This window comes from Papaver somniferum, chromosome 7, assembly GCF_003573695.1.
Source record: "Papaver somniferum cultivar HN1 chromosome 7, ASM357369v1, whole genome shotgun sequence".
Classification (NCBI taxonomy): domain Eukaryota; kingdom Viridiplantae; phylum Streptophyta; class Magnoliopsida; order Ranunculales; family Papaveraceae; genus Papaver; species Papaver somniferum.
This window is the reverse complement of record NC_039364.1, coordinates 75,194,821-75,213,847: the sequence shown is the minus strand read 5'-3', so window position 1 is coordinate 75,213,847 and position 19,027 is coordinate 75,194,821. Positions and strand designations below refer to the sequence as shown.

Sequence of the window (19,027 nt, the reverse complement as noted above, 5' to 3'; positions counted from 1 at the left end):
AAAGGACTCATATACTTTCTTAAGAAAGAAGTTGTCCTTGTTTCCTTCAATTCACGATTAAACAACTTGATGTATTGAGAAACTTCCTCATCAAGACTCTATCCTTCTTCAGAATCACTATCATCCGAGAGATCATCCAACTATTCATCAAGAGATTTCCTCTAGTTGGATTCAGATTCGGTTGAAGGAGACGAGAAGGAGTTTTCCTCAGTGGTTTCAGATTTTTGAAACTTATCTGAGTAGTCCTGTATTGATGTTGCGTTGTCAGAGATAGTACTCTTTTCCATAGAGTCAGATCGCTACAAACACTGACTTTTTAGGTCTTAAACGTGTTTCCCTGCTCTGATACCAATTGAAAAAGCGGGGGTCTAAAAACACCACCCAATATTTTGATTAGCAATATGTATGGACTAACTCCGAAATACTTTGCTAGAGAATCAACTAGACAGTCAGACTCAATCTAGATAAAAGTATCTCAAGGAGTTAATATCTCTCTCTAGATTTTATTTTTACTCAAGATAAAAACAATAGCGAGTCTTTATCAAATACAAGGAATAACTTGGACGGTACCAAAGACCAATGTCCAAGGATCAATCAATATCAATCAATAATCAAAGGTTGGATTTCCAATTGATGATCACGAACGCACAACCTGTATTATTTCAATTATATAAAATATAATGCGGAAAATAAATAACACAGACACCAGAAATTTTGTTAACGAGGAAACCGCAAATGCAGAAAAACCCCGGGACCTAGTCCAGATTGAATACACATTGTATTAAGCCGCTACAGACACTAGCCTACTCCAAGCTAACTTCGGACTGGACTATAGTTGAACCCCAATCAGTCTCCCACAGATCCAAGGTACAATTGTACTCCAACGCCTTTAATCCCAGCAGGATACTGTGCACTTGATTCCCTTAGCTGATCTCACCCACAACCAAGAGTTGCTGCAACCCAAAATCACAGACTTGATAATAAACAAATCTGTCTCACACAGAAAAATCTATCAAAGGATAAATCTGTCTCCCACAGATAAACCCTAGGATTTGTTCCGTCTTAAGATATAAAATCAAGGTGACCAGGAACCAATTGATAATCCGGTCTTATATTCCCGAAGAACAGCCTAGATTAATTAATCACCTCTCTACAATCCTTCCTGACTACACAGGCGGTTTGTTGAGGAATCACAAACAGTGAGACGAAGATGTTTGTGACTTTTTTATCTTGCCTATCGGAGAACTCTCACGATCTCAAGCCAATCAATCGATTGTACTCGTACGATAGAAGATGAAAGATCAGATCACACAACTACGATAAAGTAGTATCGGTCTGGATTCACAATCCCAATGAAGTCTTTAAGTCGTTAACCTGATTTTGGAGAAGAAAATCAAAGGTTAATGGAGATAAACTCTAGCGGGCGCACTAGTAGCACACAGACGTGTGGGGATTATTTTTGCACAATGCTAGATGTCTCCTTTATATAGCCTTCAAATCAGGGTTTTGCCTTAGGTACAAATCAATCTTTATTCACCGTTAGATGAGAACCTGATTTAGATTCAAGCTAATATTTCTCAACCGTTAGATCGAAAACTTAGCTTGTCACACACACTTGGGTAGACGTTTACTGGGTTTGTGAAAACCGTTCCCAAAAGTGTACGTGTATGTTGGTTCAACATAGTAACCCAAAAGTTTAACCATATGAGAATTTCATATCATCCTTGTTCTTCTTCACCATAACTAGTTCAATTGACTCAAATGAACTAGTAAAGAGTTGTTCAATTGCTATGAGATCTTATGTAACTACACAAGACACAATTGAAACAAAGATGATTCGATTCGATTGAATCGGCTCATGAACATTATAGCCACTGTTTGCATAAAGCATTCCTTAGTAATTTAATGTTTCATGTTCAGAGCACATCTTTAGATCATAACCTCTTAAGTTCAAAAACAAGTTCGCGAACTTAAGTTAATCGGTTGAGTTTTCCAAACTCAGCATAAATTCTCGAAAAGAGAACTTCCGCCAGTTCGCGGACTTAGCACACAAACGAGTTTTGGAAAATCCAGCAGAAAATCTCGGTCGAGAACTTCCGACAGTTCGCGGACTGAGTCTGCGGACTGGGTTCGCGGACTTGGCAAGCCAATTCCACAATCCTCCCGATTTCTCTTGATCAACAAAGTTCGAAAACTTTGGTTCAAGGAATACATGGTTATGTAATCTAAACTCTGATTTCAATCATTGAGACATTCTCAGAGAAAGCTATGTAACCGTTATTCACAGACCGATTCATGTCAGAGCAATTCTCAAAGTGATTGAAACTTTTCATGACTTTCGTCACTAGGTGAAAATAAACTTGATCAAAGCGAAACGCTTTAGCAACAAACGATTTCGAGATAAAATATAAGCAATGAATGCTCAAATGTGTATGATCTAGTTTATATAGCATACGACTTTTGTCTCATGAGAAGTAGGAGATAGAATAGATAGACTTTTGAGTGATAGATAAGTTCAAGTCTCCACATACCTTTTTGTTTATGAAGTTCCACGGTTCCTTGTATATATCTTCGTCGTTGTATGATGAATCGCCATGAAGTCCTTGAGCTCAACTACACTTTTCTATCCTAGTCCGAGACTTAGCTATGTAGGCTAGAAATCAAGACTTATAGTTTTGATCACTAACATTGACAAACATGCTTGAGATAGCAACGCATGCGAGGTCGACCGAGCTATGCTCTAACAAATATTATGTGTCGAAGCAAAAGAGGTTTGCCCATTATGTTTCATGGATAACCACAGTCTTATGCAATGTCCTTGGATGTATTCAATGTGTCCGCGGGAAGGTTGTTCACGCATCAGAATGGTGATTGAATCACAACCAGAAAAGCTCAGGTATTTGCAATGTCAAGATCCCAATTGTCCAGAGGAACCACATATGCTAGATGATGCTATGAAGATTAAAAAACAAGAAGAAGAAAAGATTGCAATACTCTGCAAAAACTTCAAACTTAAAGCCAAATTGAAGAAGGAGTTATTACACTGCAAGCATTGTGGATATGGAGATCACGAATACAAACATTGTCCATAGAAAATCAGTTCATGCTCAAAGCCCAGTTGCAGGACTTTTATGCATTTGCGGACTTCTTCTGAAGAAGACACATATGGAAGGCATTTCTGGGAATGTCCCAGGTGTTCTTTGGTGGAGTGGGCTGATTGAAGTTGTAGGACAAATCGATTCACTATGGTATTATATTATTTAATTTGTTGTTTATTCTGTGTTATTACGATTATTTAAAACCATCAATATCAAGTAATTTAAATTTTTCTTCGATTAAACATTGCACCATCAATTTCATAAATAAAAACGTACTGACATGAAAATAAAAGAAATACATTAGATTAAAACAACTACTACATAGGCGTCAATTCTTGGCGGGTGGTGGAATTCCTAGACTAGGGGATTGTATCTGTTGAGCACCCTAAGAATGTTGTAACAAGCATGGAAGTCGAAAGGACGACCGCGGTGAGTTACTGGCCACATCGCTAGAGTTCTGGGATCCACTTCATGTTCGGCTTCACCGTTGAGCTTATTTTTGTGATTCTCCATTAGTAAAGCCATGAACTCCAATACGTTCACACTAATTACACTAAAACGATGTTGCAATCCATGAGAATCACGCCCATAGATGTTCCCAATTTCAGCGGTGAACATTCTGTAAACTTTCTCCCAGAAAGTCAACGTCGAATCGGCTACATTACGCATGACATCATCTTCTGTGTGAAAAACAAAGGCTCTACAAATAGCTAAATCCTCTTGTTGAGTGAATTTAACAACACGAACTCTGGGAGGCATTTTTGTAGATGATTTGAGAGAGAAGAATGTGTAGAATGTGTGAATTTAGAGTTGAAATGAGGAGTATTTACAAAATTCAAAAAATGTAGCCGTTGGATCACCAGATTTTTCAGCCGTTCAGATGGAACCGTTGGCGCCATTGGCGTTTTTGGTAAGAACGCTGGCGCTTTAAGTAAAAACGTGGGGGTCGATACGAATAGCGCCAGCGTTAGTAGGGATGACGCGCGTCCTTACAACGAACGCGCGCCGGATGTTCCGACTCGATGTTCAAATCAACGGATCTGTTCATTTGAACATCCATTTTTCATGTTTGTTCATTCCATAGTGGGAGCAAAATGAACAAACTCTGAGTTTGTTCATCCCATAGGAACTCCTCTCAGAAAACAATTTATCCGAGTTATTTCAGGGATTCACTAATACCCCTGAATTCAGCTGGGCCTTGTGCTATCCTACCCATACTGTTTAAGTTTGGGTAGTCCCTTTTTCTTATAAAAAGAAAATACATATAGTGATGGTGATTACACACCAAGTCCTAGAATGCTATGTCCTGATATACTTCTTTTCCTTGATGTATCCGTCTCTATTGGAATTATAGGACAGATACTAATGTATTTCAAGATAAAATGGGTACTGATACCATGTCAATACTTGACACGATAAATGCAAAAAACTTTTAAGCATATGAGAGATATCCTGATTAGACACCAAAGCATCAAGTTTATACTGGCATGGTGGCACCAAACCATCTTTCTTGTTAAATCGAATAGAAATAACTGTGGTCATGACCACCTAGAGAAAAATATGTCCAGGAAAAAGATACTGGTGATGTTAAGCGCATTAGTAAGTATCAACATTACGAAATCAACAATATTCAGTCTTAACATTACGAGCTCATCTTTAATGTCGAGAACCAAGTAGGATTAAAACTATTGTACATGATACTGGAGGGGAAAAAAGGCAACAACATACCTCAGCAAAAGTATATAAAAACAAAAAGATATCTTTTGCAAAAGTATATAAAAACAAAAAGATATCAAAGAGTAATAGTTCCTTTGAACCGCAAAACTGCAAACAAATCAGGGACTAAGAGCGCGCACCTGAAAAAAGAATATCAATGGTGAAAAAAGGAAAACATTTGTCATACACAAACTACCCTGAGATAATATTTTACTGGTACACTACATATTAATGCGAGCAACCTATCTTTCTGCAATAACATAAAAAATGTATATCCGCTCAACCACTGGAACTTGCTAACCATATAACACAAAGTTGTAATCATATTCGAAATAAATCCAGATCATGATGCGCCAGGTCGATTGTGATTCGGGTGCATCTAACTCTGAAACTACAAATGAGCAGTTCTTCACAAACTTAAGACTCCTAACATGCAAGATTTACTTGAGATTCCCTTATATATGCTACGTGAAGAAAGATGATGACTGCATCTAATTCGAGTATATCTAGTTTCCATGAAAAACTCAGATTTACAGTTGTTACGTGTTTTGGGGGTACTTAAAGAGTCTCTCGGCGCAGCATCAGTTTTTGGCTTACCTTGTCTGGTGAAGCTGACCTTGATTTTGACCTTGGCTTCGACCTACAAGTTTCATTGTGCATTATTAAAATTAAAATCATCCGCACCGGATAACAGAAGAAACTTGGCAACATATGATCTTGAAATAATTGCACAGAAGTAATATATGAACAACTTACTTGACAGGAGTTACAGACCTACATCTTGATGGAGATCTAGGCACACATCCTTCTTGTTCCAATGAGTTGCTGCCAAATAAGAGCAAAGAAGAAAACAAACTCGAACTTCAGGTTTTTATCATTTGAATATCAAAATTTTCAGGTTGGCGTAAGAGTTCTAACTTACGAAATTGCCAACATAAAATTAAAAAAGAAAAACATTTTTGTTTCCAATGAAGCAACAAACAGATCTCACACTTGAGATACTATTGTCTTGCCAGCAGTCAGTATCATCGCAGTTCATAAATGACAGAATAGAACTCTAACTCAGTTTTGCCCAGAGTCATACCTCCTTTTTCTCCCCGCACTTCTACTTCGACTGCGGCTCCGGCTACGACTGGAACTGCGGCTTGAGCTACGGCCTCTAGATGGACTGGTTTCATATGCCTTCACCTGCACCAGAAGGCAAAACGACTTCATAACTTTGTTGATAATTATATAACAAAAACGTAAGCTGTACAGGAAGGCTCCCTTTGTTAATCCTTTACTTAAGTGATTATTGACCTGCCTGAAACTGGTTATATGGCCTCATTGCTTCTATTAAATTGAACACATTTAGCAGCAAAGAACCCATCTAGACGTAAAATGATCTATAGTCTATAATACAGAAGTTTAACAGCCAACCAAATTCTTAAAACTGAAAGAATGAACTTGCCAACTCAACAAGAAGAGACTTACACGAATATAAGCCTTTGAAAAGGGATTTTTGAACTCTGTATCGTCAAGTTTACGAATCTGATCAACAAATATATAATTACATAAAATGTCGAGCAATAAACTAAACAAGAAACCTAAGAAAATCACCATTAATATAGCGGGTAAGGAACTCAGAGTCACTTACAGCATATTTCATGTCATCATAATTCGTATAATCTACAAGACCCATGGTACCTGACAGAATTACGTAATTATGTTAATAGCATTGACTAAAGAATGAAAACAATTGTTGGATAATATTCATGAACACGTTGTTAACAAGGTGTCATGTTCATTATTTGGCACCCCGAAACTTGTTTCCTAAATGCTTTAACAAGCTCTCCTACAGTTTAAAGGTTCTCCCAGCATAGCTTAGAACTCATATAGTAAATTCATGTGTTGGTAAATAAATAATCTCTCCGTCCCAACTTAGATGAGCTAGTTGGTTTTAAATTTTGTCCCATAAATAGGTGAGATATTTCTCTAATTAAGGGAATATTTCTAAAACTACCCTTTTAATTGATTATTGTTACTAGAAGAAATATGTATAATTTGATAGTCATGTTTATATTCGTTACGTAGGTGTTTTAAAATGCTTTTCAACGGTATAAAGTTTACGAAAAACCGTGGTATAGTTTAAGAGAAAAATCATTTTTAAGTTTTACTAGTTATTATCCATAAGAGTATAATCGTAAAAAATACTTAAACATACTCCCCTTTCCTCCTTGCCTTAAGAATTGTGCAAACTACAACTAGCTCATCTAATTTGTGACGGAGGGAGTAGAAGAAAAAACATGATTAATCCAATAATATGTAGCTCTAAACCAGTAAGGATGATGTAAATTTTGCACTTATCAATTAGAATAAAAAGATATAGATAAAGATCATGACAACACAAAACAGCACACTGCACTGCTATAGATTGATCACAGAAGGCCTGATAATCCATTAATCCTCGAGTATATCGTTCTCCATTAACAAGAGAAAATATCAACAAAGACAAACTTTATCCAAGGATTCAATTATAAGAAGGAACAAGACAAGTGAAAGTGTGGCAGCAAGACGGAAAGCACTCCGCTATTATCACATTGGGATCTTGGGAAAGGGATAGAGTTGGTGCATTTAAACTTACCATCTCCCTTACGAAAAACTTGTGCGAAGCAGACATCACCAGCTTTGCGCATGTGATCCTGAAATATATTTACCAGAAATCAGGTTATGACCATGTAACTAGCTAACACATAAAAGAGTTGAAAAGAAACCAATACCGACCTTTAGATCTTGCCACGAAGCAGAAGCAGGTAGTCCACGAACCACGACTATAAAAGAGAGGAGAGAGAGAGAGAGAGAGAGAGAGAGAGAACAGTTAGGCATGCAATGAGGCTCAAAACCATAATTAGATTAGAAAAAGACATGCAGCTAGAGTAGGTAATAATCAAACAAAAAAACTCATTAACAATCTTTCCATTAAATGCACCTCGATATTCAGAGCGACGTGAAGCAGCAGCGGCACCACCACCCCGAGCACCACCACCACTACCATAACCACCGCGACGATCAAATGAAGATGAGTGCCCTCTACCCCCATGGGCAAGCTCAACCTGGAGCATACCAAATAACAATCAAGCCACCAAATGATGCTAGAATCTAGATGGATTAAAATAGAAGGCCTGATTACCCTTAAGTGGCAACCATCAAAGTTATAGCCATCACGGCCCCTGATTGCATCTTCGGCATCCCGTGAATCCTCAAACTGCATATCAAACAGCCAAAACAACAAACAGAAGAGAATATATAATTAGAATTAATCTGTGTGTTATATAACCAAGTGTATATAGGAAGATCAAGATATACCTCCACAAAACAGAAACCAGGAGGGCGTGGTGGGATCTTCAGCTCAATATCCACTATACGACCATACTACAGAAAATGAAAAATAACCATAAAGACATACTTCAGTGCCTCACAAATTTTCAAAGAAGGATGAACCCAACATCTACTCAGACAAGCATATATAGAAATGCCAAAACCAAACCTTGTAAAATAGATCCTCAATTTCCGATTCTTTTATATCCAAAGGGAGGTTACCCACGTAGATCGAGCGAGAAGATCTCATATTATTCTACCAGAGAAATTATTTAGAATCTTTAATCTGCACATGGACAAAATAAACGTGAAGTAAAGATCACAATCTTCTAACACAAAACTAGTTTTCCCGTATACAATATGATCTACTTCTCAGATTCAACAGACTCTACTTGACAAGAAGACAATTAACTTAAAACCAAAACCATGAAGCAAACCAAGAGAGCAATCCTCGATTTGAGTGGTGCTCCACAAGCTCCATTGCTTATAAGCTCCAAGATGCTCCACGGTGTATACTAAAATTGAAATAAAGTTTGATCTCCCCATCCTCTCTATGAAATAATAATGCAGAGGTACAGAAGACCTCCTTGCAAGGGATACATATATCAAATAACAACCACTTCTCCCTGATTTCTTCCTCTCACCCCTATGTATGGTTGCAAAGCTCCTAGTGGTCCAAGCTCCTTTCATCTATCATAAAGAAAGTCTCCCTGTTATGGTGACGCTACAAAGTTGGCAAATGAACTAAGCATACCTTTATCAATTTTCTTCACAACTGACTAAACGAAACCAATCCTGGAAAATGTTGAACTATTTTCACAAGTCAACAAACTGTTTAAAAGGATGAAAGAGGTAGATGAGTCAGTTCTCAACCATCACTTGGTACATTCAGAAATAACACTTATATTCTAAGCATGTTTAGGAGATAATGACGATAAAAGGGGTGAAAAATCAATGTCTTTAGCCCAATTTACCTAAAGCATAAATACTTATCTCCTTTAATACATTACTAAAGAACTTAAAATTAATACCCACTTTATTCACACACCCCTAAAGAAATTATATCTACTTCCATCAGTTATGCAACTATCAGAGTATCCATAATCACTAATCAAGGTTTTACAAAACTTTCTGAGGCCATGTCTCAAGGCAAGGCAGTAAGACGGATAGTGGTAAATGATTCTATGTGCCTTACAAATGTCAAAGTAGCTTCATTTTTGCCGTCAAGGCATTAGTTAAAGACGTTATGCGTTCTTAAGTCCTAGCATCTAAAACTTCTATATCAAGTTTAATTAAGCTTTTTTCCTAATTTGAGAGGCAGCGCCTTAACTCGAGAACATTACCCTTTTTAAGATCGCACAAAACCAAAATTTGATTTGTACCTAATCAGAAAAAAAATATAATAATAAACCAAATTTACATCTATGAAAGAAAAACAAATCTGCCCTGGAGAAGAAAAATGTTTTACGAAGCAAGGAAGCAGATAAGTATGAGGAAATTTTTTAAGAAAAAAACTGACTGTCAATCAACCCTGTACTGAGATGGAATTGCTCAATATAAACCCTAAAAAATTTAAATTTTGGAGCTAGGGAACGTGTACAAAATGTCGTACCCGGAAAGGAGAAATTAAACGAGGAATTTTGATAGCTTTTCTTCCAACGTGAACAGATCAGCGAGACAAATTCGTAAACCCTAGAAAAGTTCCGAAATAGTAATAGTTGGGGTCCTTCTGTATTTTCTGATAAAAGATTTTGATAAAAGAAAAGGAGTCGGAAGAAATAACGAGAAGGTGGAGAAGAATTTACCTAATCTTTGTTGTGTCCGAGTGAATCAGCGAGGCTTAGCTGCTGGTGGTACTTGGATCCGCTATATATATATATATATATATATATATATATATATATGAACGATTTTTTGGGGACTACTCAAAAAGGATGGGCACTACTTTGTGATACAAATATCCACCCCTACATTATAAGGGGTGTCTTAAAAGATTAGGGAAGACTAATCTGCTCTTATTCTAATTAAGGTTATAACTAACCCTAATAATCCACTAATCTAACCCACTATCTACTAATCCAACTCACTAATTAAATCCTAATTAAAATCTAATTTAAAACCTAAAATCAGTTTCAAAACTGGTTCTTTTTTCTTCTTTATCTTCTTCCTTCTCCTCCTCCTCTTCTTCTTCTTCGTCAACATCGCAACATCGACTTTAATCGTCGATTCGAAAAAATTTCATCGTCGATTAATCAATCTTTATAAGCAATGCATGCCAAGAACACACCCAGACAACCAGGATTGAGTCCTGGACTCCTACATATAGTGAATCTCCCAAAAGAATTGTTAAAGTTCAAAGAACTTGAAGAACCGTTTACAGGCAAAATCAATCATCCAACCGCAAAACAGAAGTCTGATTCAAGTGAAATGCAAATCCGCGGGTAATTTCCTTCATACCCATTCTTTTCAATTCGTTATTTGTTGAAGAAATCGATTAGAAATCATCAAAACCCATTCAAAATGGTAGTTACAGTTAACAGTTCGGTTAGGAGAATGTTTTTTGTAACCCTATAATTGATAACCGAATTTTCAAAATAAGAACAGTTCGGTAAGCTCGCAACTATAAGACTAATATCTGTTTACCGAACTATATAGTTCGGTATGCTCGCAAAAAAAATTCTCGTAACCGAACTCAATATTTCCTTTGAAAGAATGAGTTCGGTTTTGTCGATAATTTGTCTCAGTAACCGAACTTTTGGAATAGTTAGTTCGGTGTGCTCGCATAAAAAACTCTCGTAATCGAATCAATTTTTCAAAGGTAAAGACTGAGTTCGGTTTTAGCGTTAGTTTTTTTGGCTAACCGAACTTTTGAAATATTTAGTTCGGTTTCCTCGCATTTTTTTTCAGGTAACCGAACTATTGTCGGTTAAGTGTTGTGTTTACTTTATTCTTTAGTTATATTTCCTATTTCATTTGATAACACAATATTCTCTTATGTTTAGCTAATACTTTGGTTTTTGTTCATTAGGAACAAAGGACAAAAATTGAGACAACAAGTAGATGAGGATTTGAAAACTCCCACCCCTCGCAGAGCAAAGCATTTAGATTTCCGAAAGCGTGGTACCACAAATGCTAAACATGGAGGGGGCTTGTTACCCGAAGTCAACCAAGATAATGTTCTGATGTAATTCAAGATGTCAATGAAGAGGTGATGGAGAATGATGATGAAGAAGAGACTGATGATGAAGAAGAGAAAGGAAATGAAGAGGTTGAACAACAAAGAGAAGATGTTGAGAATGTATATGAAGAAGAACTAGGATCTGACAAAGAAGGAGAAGGACAAGAGGAGGAAGACGATGAAGAGGCGGGAGACGATGAAGAGGAGGAAGAAGAGGAAGAGGAGCAAGAGCCTGATGATGAAGAAGAGCAAGAAATTGTTCATGTTGTGGAGAAAAGAAAGCCGAAGCCGCCTAGCAAAAGATACTCACACATTCCCCCTGATAATTTGTGTTTGGATCCAGTGGACCCAACTTATGGTACTCCAAATGATGGAGGGGCAACATTGTTTGAGTACAAACACTCATGGGCTGCAAAGATCTATGCGACAAAGGTATCCTTTAAGTTCATTATTTAACAAAACGTAATCTTTTTTTTGTTTAACTCAGAAAACGTATTTTTTTTTGGTTTGGGACATGTTTCGTCAAGTATTAATAGTGTTATATTCTTTTCGTAGGATCATAAGGATGCAGTTCGTGTTATTAAACGTCAAAAGGCGTCCAAATAGGATCTTTCTAAGGAGTGTGCCGAGTTTCAAGCGAAGGTTAAAGAATGTGTGGTATACAAAGCTATTGAGTTAGCACATGCTGATTTTGACGTTGTTGCCGTATCCGCATTTCTCGAGAGACATTATCCTGAGACATATACAATGCATCTTCCATTCGGCGAGATGGAAATTACTCCCGATGATTTCCATAATATCACCGGCCTACCATTGCCATAATTACTCCCGATGATTGTCATAATATCACCGGCCTACCATTTGCTCACTTTTCTTCTTACGTAACACCTTTGCATATTCTCGTAGTTGCTTTTTAGTTTCTTTTTTGCTTGGTCTACCTTTCGGTTTTCCTTTTGCCTGTTCATAGACATTCTCTTGCGTTTGTGGATATATGATTTTCCTCATGTCATCCCAAAAGATTTGTTTTTGGAGCTTGTTCATGCCACGATACATCTCTAGTACGGTTCTGCCCATTTCATTATCACCAAACTCTTCTTCGGCTTATTCTTCCTTTGGAGGAGGGATGAAACTTAGATGCTTCCAAAGTGGATCAATGTCGCTTAAAAGGATTACTCCATGCTCATAGTTGATTATCATATGGCGACAAGGTAGTCCCATAGACTTCTTCATGTTACATACACACACCTCATCCGCCTTGGTTTCCCACTTATCAATCAACTCGACTTCTATAATCAACAACTTCATACATTGCCGAGATACGTTGTAATGGATCCCCTTGAACAATGGGTTGTCGTCATATTTTACTTTCATTTTAAATATACGGCTTTTATGGAACTTCTCTTTGATTCTATCAATGTCGCGCTTGAAGTAATTTTCCATAGCATTCCACACGGTTACGAAGTTATCAACACATCCAAAGAGATTCTTCTTCAACCGATGGTGAGCCGACTCTACTAAACTTGTCGCTTGATTCCCCAAGTGTTTATATTGGTTGGTATAGGCATAAACGAACCTCTCTTAGTATGGTTCCAACCACTGGCGAAGAACATACGATACAACACCAGGGTAATCGGGAGTATCCCAATGGGCAATAAAACCCTCAAGATTTAGATAATACTCTTCCTCGGTAAGCAACCAACACAATGCTTCCCATTCACCGTTGAATGCAACCCATTTAGCGTAATTTTCATCGTATTGTTTTTCAAGTTTCTCTTTTGCATCCGCTCTTTCTTTTTCCGGAAGCATCTTAATTTCTTCATATCCTATTTTCTTAGATGGACAAACTATTGTCTTGCACCTATTCATCAAATTACACCATATATGGAACGTACAAAGCATATTATGTGCTAGTGGGAACACTTCCTCTATTGCATTCATCAACGCGACATCATTATCCATCACTATAACCCCGGGGATATCATCACCTCGGAAGATTGCCTTAACTTTTTGTAGTGCCCAAATGTAACTAGGTTCTTGCTAATCTCTTAAGAAACAAAACGCCACAGTAAACGGTGACTTTGTCGAAGTACGCCCAACAATATTCAACAATGGCATCTCGTACTTGTTCGTCTTATAAGTGCAATCCATTATTAGAACTTGATGAAAGCTTTGAGCCAATTGGACACTCGTCGGATGCGCAATAAAGAGTTGTGTTATCTCTCCTTCCGAATCCACATCCTTTTGAACCGCGTAGTTTTTCTCTTGGGCCAAAAGAAACAATTGTTGCATTACTTTTCTATCTCTTCATTCCTTCCTTTTAATTGTCTCAATTGCATTGTTAATGGTGGTCAAAGATGAGTGGTTATCCTTGTTATCCTCCTTTAGAATTTGAAGCATTTGAAGCGGTGAAATATTCATTTTCCTCATTTTAACTACCTTGTCCATCTCTTTAGGAGTTAGCTTTGCCGCTATGAAATGTCCTTCAAGATGCTCCGGACGATGATGATTATGACAACCATTCATAACCTTGTAGAGTACCCATCCATCCTTTTCTTCGTTTAAATTAAATGATAGCTTGAATGGGCAATTAATATTCTTTGAGAAAGTTTTGTTCTTCCTATTTGTCTTTCCCTTATAAACATAACCCTTCCTCTTGTGGCTTTTATCGGGATCACCGCTTCTCTCACAAACCATTTCAAAGAGAGTTTTGCTTTCTCTCCCATTCAATACTAATATGAACATGTCTTTTTGTGCATGTTGTCTAGCCCAAACTTTTGCATCTCCCGGAGTTGCGAATACCAAGTCATTCATGTAGTGATGGGATGTGTCATCGTACAAAATACCAAACGGGGAAGGTTGGTTTTCCATTGGTTCAATTGGATCACATGGAACCTACATGTAATAGCACAACGTCAATACCATAAACATTTAACACTTAAAGTTCGGTAATCTAGTTTTTTTTGCGACCCTACCGAACTCAAAGTTCGGTTAACTAGTTTCCAGAAATAAATTTTGGCCTTACCGAACTATGTATTTAGATTTTGTATGTGAAAGTTCGGTTAGGAATGAATATACATATATTCTGCGACATTACCGAACAGAAAGTTTAGTAACAAAGGTATTGATATTCACTTAACCGAACTATGCTCTATAAACTCTATAAAAAGAGTTCGGTATAATGTTCTGGGGATTACATAACCGAACTCTAAAAAACCACCATTAACATGTAGTTCGGTTACCTGCGTGTGCTCAAGTTAGTAACCAAACTACACATTAAGACCAGTTCGGTTTCCTCGCAAAAAAAATTTGGTAACCGAACTAGGTTTACGTAAACGAATTTTTCCGGAGATTTTGAGTTTGGCCAAATTTTTGCACAATTCAAGCTACATTAACTAAATATGAGGCATACCTGACTACCCATAGCTTCATCTTCAGGTTGTGGCTAATGAAATCCATCATTTGTTTGGTTAGCTTGAGATTGGGGAAAAAAGTTTTCATCATCTAACAAATAACTCATATTTGGATCATTAGAAGAATTGACAAATACACAATGAGGTGAAGGGGGTTCTGATTCTGATTCTGAAGTATCATCACATGAATCACTCAAATCATAATTACTAAACTCAAAAAAAGATTTTTTGGGTTCACCCGTCTTCTCCTTCCTATTTCCTTCTTCTTCTTCTTATCTCTCAATAATAATGTTATAACAAAACAATCCTACTAATATACCTCACTAATCACTAATTAATCAGTTACTAATCATAACACTAACACTAATTAATCATCACAGTAACTAAGTTAATCATTAAGGGTAAAGTAGGTATTTTTTAAAAAATCAGATAAGGGGTGATTAGAAATTACTACCAATAACCACCCCAAAAACTTGAGAGTAGTCCCCCCATTTTTTGAGTAGTCCCCAAAAAATCGTTCGTATATATAGGGCAAATTAGGCTAAGGCCCAAATAAATATTTTTTTTTCTGGTAATTAATTTTTATTTATAACAAAAAAAGAAAAAAATTAAATGTTACACCCATGTTACAACCATAGGAAAAAAATTAATCTTTGAACCATATCTTTAAAAAATCGAATAAGCCAACCTTTAGCAACCTGCAAAACATCGTGTTTTAATAAATACAAAGAATGATCTTCACGTAATAGTTTTCATGTTGTTACGACACCAAAGATGTAATGGGGATCGACGGAAATTTGAGGGAAGTTGTAATTTATGAGAAATTCAGTAATTTTAGGAGAAAGGAAATAGAGGCCAACGTAAAATTTGGGTTGAAATGTTCTTCGGAATATTTATTTGTATTAATATCTTCTGCGAAAGACAAATGCCGACCTAATTTTTCACATTTTCATTTGATACGATATGAAAATGAATGTATAGGGAATGACATAGACATGTATAGACCATCTGAATTTATTGTAAAAAAATCATTAAGAAACAATACAAAATGTGTAAAATTCAGCAACACGATTTTGAGGATACATTAGAAACTAACTATATTGCCACTAGAGGAAATAATTAAATTAAATAGATGTTATATTGCTTTTTCTTCTCTTTTTATTAAACAATATCACAACACCATATTTTAGGTGATTTTTCTTGGGTTCAAATAAATTTTCCAACGATTGCCATTAAGGGACGGATTATTTCTAGGCCTGATTTTAATTTTAAAATTAAAAACAACCACATATATATCCAAAAAATGACTCACCAAAATTTACTCATAAATCATACGCCTGAATTAATTTAGTAATCCAATAAGCTAACCTTCATCAACCTACAAAACACAGATAACATTAGCGCATTTGAGGTTATAATGTGTAAAACCAAAAGAACAAATAACTTTAGAATAATTTTTTAGCATCCATAACAAATTTATTTTTCACTGGCGTTGATGGTGGTTTTCAGCTCAGGGTTAGAATCGTAAAACCCTATATTTAGCGTTGTCGTCCTGCAAAGGAATAAAGGCCGTTTAAAAGTAATGAGTGCATAAACCTCTTTACTTACATATGTACTGAGCAATTCAACATATCTATGAAATTTATCCAGAATGGTGCATGAAGCAACAATCCCAGATATTCTGTAAATTTTAACATACTGCATTACTTACTAATGCATTGACCTGCTTGATATTTTTCTATGCTATGTTCCCAGCCGAACTTCTGATATTGATATGACATGACGATTAAATGTTCACTCTCAGCAGAGTAGCGTGAATCTCCCGAAGTGTCGGTATTGGGAATCTGCATGAAAATACTCACACAAGACACGCCATCCTCTGACAAAGAGATTTTCGTGTCGACGCACTTTTAGTTGAAAGTTAGCGCAATCGAACGCATTTGAATTCCTTAAGGAAAATCTAGACCAATCATATCAGTCTCAAAAATAATCACGGCCACACGATTTGGCCGCGCGATTTAACAAGCTTAGACTACTCCTAATAGAACTAGGCGATCATCATAGTGACCACCGGCGGGCCCACTAGTGCCCTAGTCGATCGAGCCCTGTTTTGCTCGTTCACAAACGCCGACCCAAACATGGGCGTTCGCGCTGAATAAAAACAAGCTCAAACGAGCTAAGACCGGCCAAAACGGTCTCAAAAACCCATCACGTCCGTCCAACTTAGTCGACCTAGTTGGACGGCTTAGATCACATCTCAAGCGATCAAAGAGATACCAATGTGTTCGTCGTCGGCCAAGTTCTTCCTTGGTCGATCGACCTTTCCACGGCAAGACCAGAGAGCATTAAATCGCTTACCCAAAGTAGCGTGAACGCGCTGTTTTTAAAAACCCTAAAATTAATTTGCGGCAACATATTACTGCCGCAAATCGATCACGACCATCCATCTTCGCCAGCCGAATTGAGTGGCTTAGATCTAATTTTAGGTGGCCCAGGAGATGTCAGCATGCTCACCGGCAACCCACCTTTGTACTTGGTCGATCGACCTGGTCGAACGAGCACTCAACGCCTTGAGTTGCTTGCCCAAAAGAGGGTTGATCTCGCGCCCCCTAAACCCTAAAATTGCGTCAATGACAGTATACAACTGCCGCAAATCATCTCGTCCATCCAACTTCGCCAGCCTAGTTGAATGTATAGATTAATTTTTAGAAAACTAACAAAACAACATTGTGATCACCGACCGTCCTCCCTCAACATGGAGTGATCGTCCAAGTAATGGCTCGCCCATAGGATCCTCAAACGATCACTCAAAGATGGTCGATCGTGCCACTTTTAAGACGCTCAATCCGTGACTGCTTCGATGGATCTCAAAAACAGCGATGCTTCTAACACATCAATTATTTTCAGCTGCTTGCTTAAAAGCGATACTTCATACACATGGATTATAAGCGATGTTTTATAAATATTGGTTTCACAAATAATTTATTATTATTTAACCTAAAAGCACTATGTGATGATTTTAACGGCAAGTCACACGACTTGACCCATTCACTCGAGACATCAAACATTTCACAAACCAGGGGATACTCACTGGGGTATTGGTATGGCGGTTTACACCGTGTGGCGTGCAACATGTCCATTATGAGAAAGTGTCAGGAAAAACGGACGGTTAACACTAATGAGAGTAGTGGGTGAACGTGTGATCAGTCTTCCCTCATAACGGAAACAGGATGATCACCACCTTCCGCACAAACCCACTTCTCCACTAATTAACTTCCTCCCTTCCTAAGAGATCAGGGTGCGCCCAGTGACTTGTATAAATAGGTTTTCAATCTATTTCAACAAACATATACAAGTGTGATCAACGCATGTATCCAGAAACCATTTTTATGATACACAAGTCATAAACAGACACACCTTCATAATTCATCATTTTTGATCTCAAACACCTTCTTCGCTTTCCTCCCTAAGATCAACCCTTCTCCTTCACCTTGTGACAGAATTGAATCTGGAACGGCCATTTATTGGCTTAGGCCAGAGTCTTACAGATTGATCTCTCGAATCTAAAAGTAATCATGTGCAATGCATTTGTTTAGGGTTTGAATTCGTTTCTCATCAACACATCCAAATTTACCAAAAACAGCAGAATCAATTTTTACTCCAAAACAACTGGTGACCACAGTGGGAGATTAATCTCTCGGTTGCAAGATCAATTTTCAATTTCATTTCAATTTTCTCACATTCAGGATGGTTGGTCTTAGGATCAATTCAACTCCAAACTCCGAGCAGAATCCTTCAAATGATGATTCTCCCCCATCCAACGCTCTATATGATCACACAGCCAATGGAGAAATTCCAACCCTGATAGAATTGGCTCGAGTACAGGAAATACACACGAGGAACATGGACGTGATGACAGAGACAATATAGAACTTACTCAACTTCCTCGTCAAGATGACATCGGATTTGAGCGGCTTCTCCGCTCCGGAGATTCCAACAATGAGGATTAACTCTTCAACCGATGATCCTCCTCAAATCAATAGCTTCACCACCAACCAATGGCCAGTGGACCAGGAGGATGCTTCTTTAGTGAAAAGTTTGTGTGAGCTTCTACACCTCTCAAAGGATCAAGGAGCGGAGACGTTTGCTTCAATCAATCAGATAGCTCTAGACGCACGTTTGGCTCCTTCACCCAATCAAGCCCCCAAAACATCATAAATGTCCATAAATAATGTCACGTTTACTGAAGATGACATGATGGCAGAGGA

At 37.4% G+C, this 19,027-nt stretch overlaps 1 protein-coding gene across 10 annotated transcripts; it reads right to left on the bottom strand.

Annotated features, from left to right (window-relative positions):
• Positions 1-4,710: 4,710 nt before the first annotated feature.
• LOC113297656 (serine/arginine-rich splicing factor SR34A) lies at positions 4,711-10,037 on the bottom strand. Of its 10 annotated transcripts, none has more exons than XM_026546202.1 (15): positions 9,977-10,037; positions 9,784-9,863; positions 8,926-9,002; positions 8,341-8,457; positions 8,160-8,225; positions 7,984-8,058; positions 7,783-7,906; positions 7,578-7,624; positions 7,438-7,495; positions 6,451-6,500; positions 6,288-6,344; positions 5,899-6,002; positions 5,571-5,639; positions 5,412-5,454; positions 4,711-4,954 (listed from the first exon to the last, which is right to left on the bottom strand). In XM_026546202.1, exons 4-15 carry the CDS (start codon positions 8,419-8,421, stop codon positions 4,934-4,936), a joined length of 795 nt encoding a protein of 264 aa, XP_026401987.1. In that variant the 5' UTR covers positions 8,422-8,457; positions 8,926-9,002; positions 9,784-9,863; positions 9,977-10,037; the 3' UTR covers positions 4,711-4,933. The 10 variants fall into 10 exon arrangements, with proteins under 10 accessions (XP_026401987.1, XP_026401991.1, XP_026401995.1 ...); XM_026546206.1 differs by lacking the exon at positions 8,926-9,002 and adding an exon at positions 8,609-8,861; XM_026546210.1 differs by lacking the exon at positions 8,926-9,002 and adding an exon at positions 8,816-8,861.
• Positions 10,038-19,027: the final 8,990 nt, after the last annotated feature.